General features: G+C 36.1%; 2 protein-coding genes across 2 annotated transcripts; both read left to right on the top strand.

Annotated features, from left to right (window-relative positions):
- Nucleotides 1-5,796: 5,796 nt before the first annotated feature.
- Nucleotides 5,797-7,355, top strand: N7518_004956 (uncharacterized protein; the record flags this gene model as incomplete). The annotated part of the gene is made up of 3 exons (XM_057185883.1): nt 5,797-6,765; nt 6,836-6,926; nt 6,979-7,355. The coding sequence occupies 3 exons, from the start codon at nt 5,797-5,799 to the stop codon at nt 7,353-7,355; spliced, it is 1,437 nt and encodes a 478-aa protein (XP_057042653.1).
- An 833-nt stretch (nt 7,356-8,188) lies between these two features.
- N7518_004955 (translation initiation factor eIF-2B gamma subunit family protein) lies at nt 8,189-9,876 on the top strand (the record flags this gene model as incomplete). The annotated part of the gene is made up of 2 exons (XM_057185882.1): nt 8,189-8,360; nt 8,432-9,876. The coding sequence occupies 2 exons, from the start codon at nt 8,189-8,191 to the stop codon at nt 9,874-9,876; spliced, it is 1,617 nt and encodes a 538-aa protein (XP_057042652.1).
- Nucleotides 9,877-9,921: the final 45 nt, after the last annotated feature.

Below are 9,921 nucleotides of genomic sequence, written 5' to 3'. Positions count from 1 at the left end.
TAGAAAGCTATCTTCTATTTATTACCTTCTTATAGTTAAATCTAGTAGTATATATCCTTAATATTAATTTTACTAAAATATTTTACTCTAGAGAGATAATCTAAGATTTCTAAAATAAGGGATAATAGATAGTAATTCTTAATTATAATATAATTAAGACTCTAGTAGTCTATATAAAGATATAGACCTCTATCTTTTTTTAGTATAAAAAGAATTAGTATATTTATAGGGCTTTTTAATAGTTAGATTCGCTTCTTTTTAATATTATCTATAAGGTAAGCCTATAATTCCTTAAGCTCTATTCTAGAGAGAGGATAGATTAGTTTATAAGGAGGGGTTTTACCTTCTTTAATTTTAATTATATAGTTAGATAACTTAGTTTATAGGAGAGTCCCTACCTTTTTATAGTTAAATATATTAAGATATACCTCTAACTTAGGTAGAATCTTAGATATATTAAGATAAGTATAATTTCTATCTTTATCTAGTAACTAGATTTCTTTAGGCAATTTAACTAAGGTATAAATAATAGCTATATTTTATAATACCTTTATAAACTTATATAGATTTATTAACTTAAAAGTTTTAACCCTAAACTACTAATAATTTATACTTAGTTATAGGATAATATTAAATTTATTAATAAATATTCTAGATAAGAGTATAAGGCTTCCTTTTAGATATAGATCTCTTTTAATACTAATATATAGTCGTTTTATAACTTTTTCGGTACCTTTAGAATCTTTTATAGTAAATATAACCTAGTATATACTATATATATATAACTTTTCTAGGGAAATTCCTTTTAGTAGTAAAGAGGATAATAGAGTAGTAGGAAGTTTTCAGTTATAAGTAAATTCTTTACTAATAATATTATATTCTATAGTAGTATTAAGATCTATATATATTTTATTACCGTTTCTAAGGGTAATCGGTATATATAAGTATATAGCTATCCTAATAAGCGGGTATTAAGCTAGGGTATTAGGATTTACTCTAGCTCTTTTACTTTTCCCAATACTTAGGATTTACTTCCTTTTATCGTTTAAACTAATATTTAAACTATAGCCTTTTAGGGACACTTATTTACCTAATGATCTTTATTACTATAAAGGAAATATACCCCTATCGCGGTAGCTTCGGTAGTATTTCCTTTTTCTATCGTTAAGGTAGCGTTTACTTCTAAGGCTTTAGATTTCGCGTTTCGATATCCCCTACGTCCACGACCCCTATATTAACCTCTTCCTCTACTGCGGTTTCCTCTGCGTCCTCCCCTAAAAGTAGTAGGGTTGGTTTGATCTTCCTCTGTTTTATCTCTTGGTCGGGACTGATTCTCAGGAATTTCAGTATTTCCCTGGGATTGCTGATAAGTTAAGGGAGCCATTGTATCTTAGGCAGTTAAAGAAGAAGAATTAGAATTGTAATGATATACATTATATAGGTGTAAGGCCTATTAACCGGGTAAGATACAAAGGGCTTGGTAGAGGGAACACAATGTATTGATAGTGTATTAAGACTAATTCTTGCCAGTCTCGAGGGGGGCCCTAGGGGGTCCCTATCTATAAGGAAATCTATCTACCTATATTCATGTGATGAACCCCTTACAAATCGATATCGGAATGGATGTATAACGATATAGATATTCCTTCCTGAGCCTATACAGACTTATATGTGTTTTCCTCTTATACGGATCTTTATCCGTTATACTAAGATAATAGAGGGTGTGATAATTACTAGAAGTAACCTTAAGAATCAGGTATATAAAGCTTACTAGCTAGTAGATATACTAAAGCAGATATCTTAGAGAAGAATTGGTATAACCTATGGTATACTAGGACGTATACATTTCGATCTAGTATAGAATTAGCTAGTATAGAATAGATATATTTAGTTAATACATTTTTACCTTAATAGAATTAAGTACCACTTTATATTTATATATATTAAGAAAAACGACTATTAAATAGTAGTTAGGAAATTTATCGCTCTAGTTAAGAACTGGCTAAATATTAGGATTAGAGTTTTCTACTATAATAATAAACAGAGTATAGGTAATAAGGTAGAAAATATAATTAAAGCTAAAGGGTATATTATTAAATACTTACTACTAGACTTACTAGAAATAAATAGCCCTATAGAGAGATTAGGAGGGATAATTATTAAAATAGTAAGAACCTTTATTAATAATACTAATCTTCTAAAAACTATATAGATAGAAGCGGTATATATAGTAGCGTATATTATAAATAGGGTACTAATAAAGATTAAAAACCAATAGGTTATACTATAGTTAGAACTTATAAAACTTACTATACCTAATAGGATTAAGTACTAAAGGATTAACCTATTAAACCTCAGGGTATATAGATACTTAGTATACTTATAAATTGTTAATTCTAAATATATCTAATCTAAAAAAATAGTACCTTAAGTAGAAATTAGCTATCTAGTAGGATATATATTAAAGAACCTATATAGAATTTAGTTCCTATATAAAGGTAGTAAGAATAGAAGAGTCGATATTATAAGGGATACTATATTCGATAAATCTTAATAATATAAATTGTTAGAGAAGCTAGAATTTAAAGATATAATTAGTATAATCACCGATAGTATAGAGAAAATGTACTGGCCTATAGTACTAATAATAGACTAAGTTTAAACTAAGCTAGGAAGTTAGATATAAATACTACTATTAGTTACTAGAATAGCTCTCTATAATAATACTAAGTATACCTAGTAAGGCGTTAATCTATATAGGGATAACTAATAAGTTAATAATAAGGATAATTATTAAGATAATCATAATAATAATTAATAGAGAGATAATAGAGAGAGAGAGTTATAATAAGAAGAAAATAGGAGATAGTAAATACCTATTATTATATAAAAGGAATCATCTAATCTACTACTAACCCTAATATTAAATAAACCAAGGGATTAGATAAGAGAGTATATACTAGGATCCTTCCTAGTAGATATCCCTTTACTAATATCACTACCCTTATAAGCTTTATTACCAAATTTATTAAGATTATTAAACCAACCTTTATTTCTATTAATATTACTATTACTAAGACTAATTCTATTATTATTATCGTTAGAAATATAGAGATAGGTAAGAAATACTATCTTAATAATACCAGATCCTATCTTAGTTATAATATCGATTAAATCTAAGAGGGAGGTATAAATAGGAGATAAGAATAATTATAATAATCCTATCTTAGAAAGTAAGCTTTAACTATAATATAAGCTTAAATAGACCCCGATACTATAGAATAAAGAGATATTATTATCTCAATCCTTATTAGCCTAGCTAGATTATAGGAGACTAAGATTAGATAGAATCGACCCCGCTAATATTATTACTAGGACTAGATCTAGAAGGAATAGGGATTATAGGATATATATAATACTAGAAGAAGAAGAGCTGCCTAAATTAATTCATATATTCTTAACTAGGATAAATAAGAGGTTTAAAAGAAAAGAAAGACCTTATAAAGATTAACTTCCTCTACTACTAAGAAATTAGGTAGAATTGAAAAACCATACTTATATAAAAGAATTTAAAGTAGTAGTAGAATTTAAGATTAAAACCTTATAAAGAAAAGAAACCTTCTCTTAGGTCCTAATACTAAATATAAAAGGTATATAGATACTACCCCTAAAGTAGGTTTTTATATATAAATTTGATATAGATAGTATACTTAAAAAGTTTAAAGTATAGATCTATATATAAGGAGATCTTTAATAGATAATAATAGATAAGAAAAGAGCTACTATACTAACAGTTAAAACTGTAAGAGCTATCTTTATACTTATAGTAGTATTCGACCTTAATATAAAATAAAGAGATATAGTTAATATATTTTTAAACTTAATCCTATAAAGTAAGGTATATATATATTACCTACTAGGATTTAAAATTTTAAATAAATACTAGATACTATATAAAGTATTATATAGTCTAAGAATAGTACTAAGGCTATAGTAGTAAGAAGTAATATATATTCTTATTAAGCTAGGATTAATTCTAGTATCAGAAGATCCCTATATTTTTATAATAATTAGTATTATTATTTTCTTCTATATAGATAATATTATTATTATCAACTACCTAAAGTATACTAATTAAGTAATATATTTAGATTAATAGATAAAAAAGTACTAGGAACTATATAAGCTAGATACTAGTTAGTTTCTTAATATCTATATTTTATAAGATAGAGATTAGAAGAAGCTTTAGCTATACTAAGATAGCTATATTAAAAGTATAGTATCGAAATATAATCTAATTACTAGCTAGAAAGTTAATTCTCTAATAAGTATTAAGCTATTAGAACTATTTAATAGAATTACTATACTAAGCTAGATTTATAGATATTAAGCTAAAGTTAGATCTATATAGTATATAACCACTATCTTAAGACTAGATACTATAAAAGTAACTAGAAAAGTAGCTAAATTCTTATTAAACCCTAGTCCTAAATATATTAATACTATTAACTATATTATCTAATACCTATATTAGACTAGGTTTTAGGCTATTAAATATAGGATTAGAAGAAATAACCTAATAAGTAAGATATTAATAATATAACTAGTAGCTAAATCAGTGGTTTTTACTAGCAATATATCGTTTAGCAATAATAAAGACTAAAAAAGTTTAGAAGGATATATCTATAAACTTTATAGTAGTTTAATCGACTAAAAAGCGTCTAAATAAAAGATAGTTACTACTTTAACTACTAAAGCTAAGCTTCTAGTACTTACTAAAGCTAGAAAAATAGTCTAATAGTAGCGCCGAGTCCTCTATATACTTAGATTTAAACCATTATATATACTCTCAATTATATATAATAACCAATAGACCGTTAATCTATTAATAAAGGAAGGAGTATTAATATATATAAAACTTCGCTATATAGATATTAATAGATACTAGTTAAAATAGGAAGTTAATACTAGACGGGTCAATATAGATTAGATTCTAACCGCGGAAATGCCCGCTAATAGTCTGACGAAAGCTTTACCCCGCTAGAAATAAGAACGGTTTAGGGAATTGCTTAGAATATCTAAGATTAGTCATCTAATCAATCATAAAAACAGATATTAATTAAGACAGCTCTTAAAGCTCTAAATTATAATCGCTTCAAAAGCTAGGAAGTATATCAGAATCTAGGATAAATACTGTTATTTTTCATTCCTGATACAGTTAGGTCACGTGACTGACCAGGCTGGTATTTCTACAGAAAAACCAACTCAGATGGTTTTTCGCCCGAAAAACCAGTCCCGCAGTTTTTCGCCCGAAAAACATCCTTTCATTTTGTTTTGTTTGTTTTGATTACTAAGTTATCCACAAGATTGTCATGTTTTAGGACTATTGTCATTTTTAGAGAGTTAGAGAATTTATTGAGATTTTTCTGCCACATATACAATCGCCTTACCACCGTTTTTCCGTCAGTATATGATGGGCCTCAAGCTTATCTATGGGGTTATGGGGTTATTCATACCCCACAATTATAGCCTTTAGACTATGCATGCCGCAATCCGAATGAATAATGAGTAATCAAGGTTCAATCAAACGAATATTCACATTGGGGGGGGAAATGTCGTGATCCAAACTATCATGGCACCTTGCCCTCACAACCCGCGTCGCCAAGAACGGAGGGGTCCAAGTAACACATAAGCATAAAGGTGCTTCAAGGAAAATAAGTTGCGTTTTGACTGCAGAATGAGATGAAATTATTCTAAGCAATCATCCTACATCAAGCGGATCTCGAAATTGACAATATGGCTTCGGAGAAGCGCGACGAGCTGGAAGTCATTACTTCCAGCATACCTTCAACTCCGCCCAATGAGATCAATCGCGAAGATAATGAATATAACGCCAAACTCGAGAAGAGAGTGATGCGAAAAATAGATTTCTGGCTCGTTGGGTTTTACTCGCTTGTATATATCTTCCGTGTCATTGATTCCAACAACTACTCCAACGCCGCCATCATCAACCTAGAAGCCGGCACTGGAATCAAGAAAGAGCTCAATTTCAGCGCCGCACAATGGTCCTGGACACAGTCCATCTTCTCCTACAGCTACCTCTTTTTCGAGCCCACCAACACCATCCTTCTCAAACGCGTGACGCCCTCGAGATGGATGTTCGTGTTGATCTTGGGCTGGGGTATCTGCGCCTGCGCTGCTGGTGCTGCAAAGGACTTTCCGGGGATGATGTGTGTACGATTTGCAATTGGAATGGCTGAAGCCGGCTTCTACCCTTCTGTGCTCTACCATATGGCATTCTGGTACAAGCCATCTGAGCTGCGCTGGAGAATAGCCCTTTTCTACTCTCTCGGTCAAATATCTGGCGCATTGAGTGGGCTGCTAGCATATGCCATCAGCTTTATGGATGGGGCCGGTGGTCTTTCAGGCTGGCGATGGCTGTTTGTCATCGAAGGCCTTCCGGCAATCGTGCTCTCTGTGGTAGCGTTATTCGGTCTTCCGGACTACCCCGAGACCGCCCGCATGTTGACCGAAGAAGAAAGAACGTTCCTCAAGGGCCGTCTTTCCTCTACAGCACCCTCAGGAAATGACAAAAGCTGGAACTGGGGGGACTTCAAAACACTCCTCTCAAGTCCGACCCTGTACACATTCACAATCTACTGGATTGGACATGGTATTGGCGGATTTGGAGTGAATTACGCTTTACCTACTGTTATCTATGAGCTTGGCTTTACTACAACCGCTTTATCACAGCTGATGAATATTGTGAGTTGGAATCAATCTAGGGAAACGCACCAATACACAAGACATCGCTAACCGGACTCATACTCAATAGCCTCCATATGTCGCATGCTTTTTCTTCTTGAATATTCTCGGGTATTTACTACACAAAGGATGGATCAGACCCTGGACCACCGCTGTTGCGAGTAAGTATTATTCCCCGCATTGCACGTGGAGTTCCCACTGACAACAAATCAGTCGAAAGCACGACAATCATCTGCTATATCATCCTGATTACAGTTAAAAACTCAGTCGTCAAATACCTCGCTTTGATTGTAGCTACCGCTTGTGCGGGATCTGCATACCCTGTCATCTGGCCAGAACGTATTCGTGCGCTTGAGGGCACAGTGGCCGTGGGGATGGGTATTGGGCTGACGAATGCCATGGCCCAGTTCAGTGGCATCGCTGGACCTCATATATACAGTACGGTGTTTGGACCGACCTATCGAGTGTCATATGTTATCTGTCTTTGTTTCCTGTGTGCGGCTATCTCGGGCATTCTGGCTTCGTGGTGGCTTGTCTGGCGGAAGGATCGAAAGAATGAATTAGCCGCTGAGCTTGAAGAAAATGCATGATGGTTGGGGAGACAATCCTTGTTCTGGGTGTGGTACTTGAGATTTATATGAAGAAGGATATATATACCGTCAGTTTATGTCTTTTACTCAACTAACGCATATAGAGCCAGTGTCTTGATAAAAAAGCTTAGTCCGTTTTCTTCCCTTTTGCTATTTTTCTTTCCAAATCAGCTATTAATTTCAGGTACTGATTCTGTAAAGCTTGGGGCAAAGCATAAACTCGGCCCATATTGTATTTTGATTGAAAACTGCAACACTCTAGAAAATTGTATCAACTGGGAAATAGTTTTATATCTTAATAATATCAAACTATAGCTCTGGGCGCCAGCAAAATCGAACTTGGCAAAACATTGTGCGATTGAAGGCTGTGGACATATAAAAGCCTTGAATATAGAGTGCTAAACTATTACAAAACCAGTAAAAAGACACCGAAAAAGACACCGAAAAGGCTATATAGTCTAAGATCAATGCTTGGTCGTACTTGAAATGAGTCTTGCCGTTCACCTGATCCTGCTTTACAACTCATTATCGATATGACCGACCCCCCGAAAGGTGGTCGTCATGTACCTATCTATTTCGATAGAGCAGAGGTTTGGCTACTTAGAAACAAACAACTTCTCTCTCACCCGTGACAAGTCAGTTTCAACTACGTGACTTGTTGTCTCTTAAAGGCTGTCCCCATCAGCTCTTCCTCTTAACGCGTCTCCCCTCTACCAAACTTCTCAACAATCTTTCCGTCTTACACATGTCACGCGATTGATCGCTCATCCCAAGGAAAATTAGATTTTAAAGGCCTTTTAACCTCACTTGCTTAACCCTCCACTCAAACAACCATGCCACACGCTGGCCCCATGGACTTCCAGGCCCTCATCCTATGTGGTCCTGGAGGTTCACTCAATACATTCACCTCCAGACCCGAGGAGTATCCAAAGTGCCTCATTCAAGTCGCAAACAGACCTATGTTATTCTATGCCATCGACTTTTGCAGGCGATCAGGTGTCACTGGTAAGCCTGAATGATCTCTTTATCCTAGACCCATCTCATTCTCTTAATCAAATTGGCTAATTATATCCCAGATATCACGTTGATCACCCCTCCACTGTCTTTCCCTCCCATTCGGGCTGCTTTGGACCAGAACCCATATCTTACATCGTTCTACTCGCCCTCGGTCTCGCTCATCGCACCGAAGGACCTCGAGATGACAATGGGAACTGCCGAGCTCCTTCGTCTCCCAGAAGTCCAGAGATGTATCACCACGAATTTTCTTCTCCTTCCTTGTGACCTCATCTGTGAAATCCCAGGTGAGTCAATCCTCGAGGCGTGGATTTCCAGTCCGTATGCCCTCAACGATGGCAGTGATTCTAGAGGGGCTCAACATGCATCCCCTCCAACCAATTCCTACTTCGATCACCAGCGGGAAGCTCGCCCCGGCGGTCTGGCTGTGTACTATCAGACAGACCACCGAGAGGAGAGTATTCAGGAAGAAGGAACAGATTTCATAGCTATTGCACCACTCGAGCAGAATGAAGCACCCGTTGTCCACGGCCCCGACGGACCATTAATCCCACGGTTCAGTCTATCCAAACTCCTCATGTCAATGCCAATGGATACAATCAAGGAGAAAATGAAAGAAGACCAAGGCCTTCTCCTTCGCTATTCCCTTGTCCAGAATTGTCCGTGCATCAGAATACTCACCACCTTCCGCGATGCCCATGTTTACGTCTTCCCCTACTGGGTCAAAGACCTAGTCCACCACCAAAGCAAACTGAAATCCGTTAGGGAGGATCTGGTCGGCGCCTGGGCCAAGTCAGCATGGCAGAAAGGTCTCGGCGCCAAACTAGGATTAACCAAGAACTTCAACGAAGACACCACTTTCCCCCAGGAGACAGAATTTACGCCCGAAAGCAGCTATACTGGCGCATTCGTTGACAAAGTAATCGACATCAAGGATATGAGCACTACCAGAACCCGTTCTAGCTCCGAACTCCAGCCAGAGCAGTTACACCAGTCCAGCGAACTGCCACAAATTCTAGCCTACGTCCACCGAGGACCAACTCCGTTCATTCGACGGGTCGATAATACAGGCGTCTTGCTTTCAACATCCCTTTTCCTCGCAAAACTGCCTTCTATCGAGGAAGTTGGTCGCAAGGCGGCGTCGCCTCTAGCGCACGCCCATAAAGTTGCCTACCCCGAAGGCGTGGCTTCGCCCAGCAACGTTACAAAGAAGGATTGTCTGCTCGGTGAGAATGTAATTGTTGCACCGGGTGCTGTTATTAAGGAGAGCGTGATCGGTGCGAACTGTCAGATTGCTAGTGCTGCCCGCATCATTCGTTGCGTTTTGATGGAGGGCGCCGTTGTTGAGCCTAGGGCTCAATTAACCGGGTGTGTGATTGGTCGCCGAGCTCAGATTGGTCGTGGATCTGTGCTGAAGGGGTGCGAGGTTCAGGATGCTAATGTGATCCCGGAGGAAACCAATGCTAGGGACGAGAAGTTTATGGTTTCTGAGGATTTGTGTGTGTAAGGAGGGATCATGTACTGGAGAGTGGTTACTATCCATTCCATGTCA

The sequence above is a fragment of the Penicillium psychrosexuale genome (assembly GCF_028828465.1).
Source record: "Penicillium psychrosexuale strain IBT 29551 chromosome Unknown utg000003l, whole genome shotgun sequence".
NCBI lineage: Eukaryota > Fungi > Ascomycota > Eurotiomycetes > Eurotiales > Aspergillaceae > Penicillium > Penicillium psychrosexuale.
The sequence above is the reverse complement of the archived record's forward strand: the minus strand, read 5'-3'. Positions and strand labels throughout refer to the sequence as shown.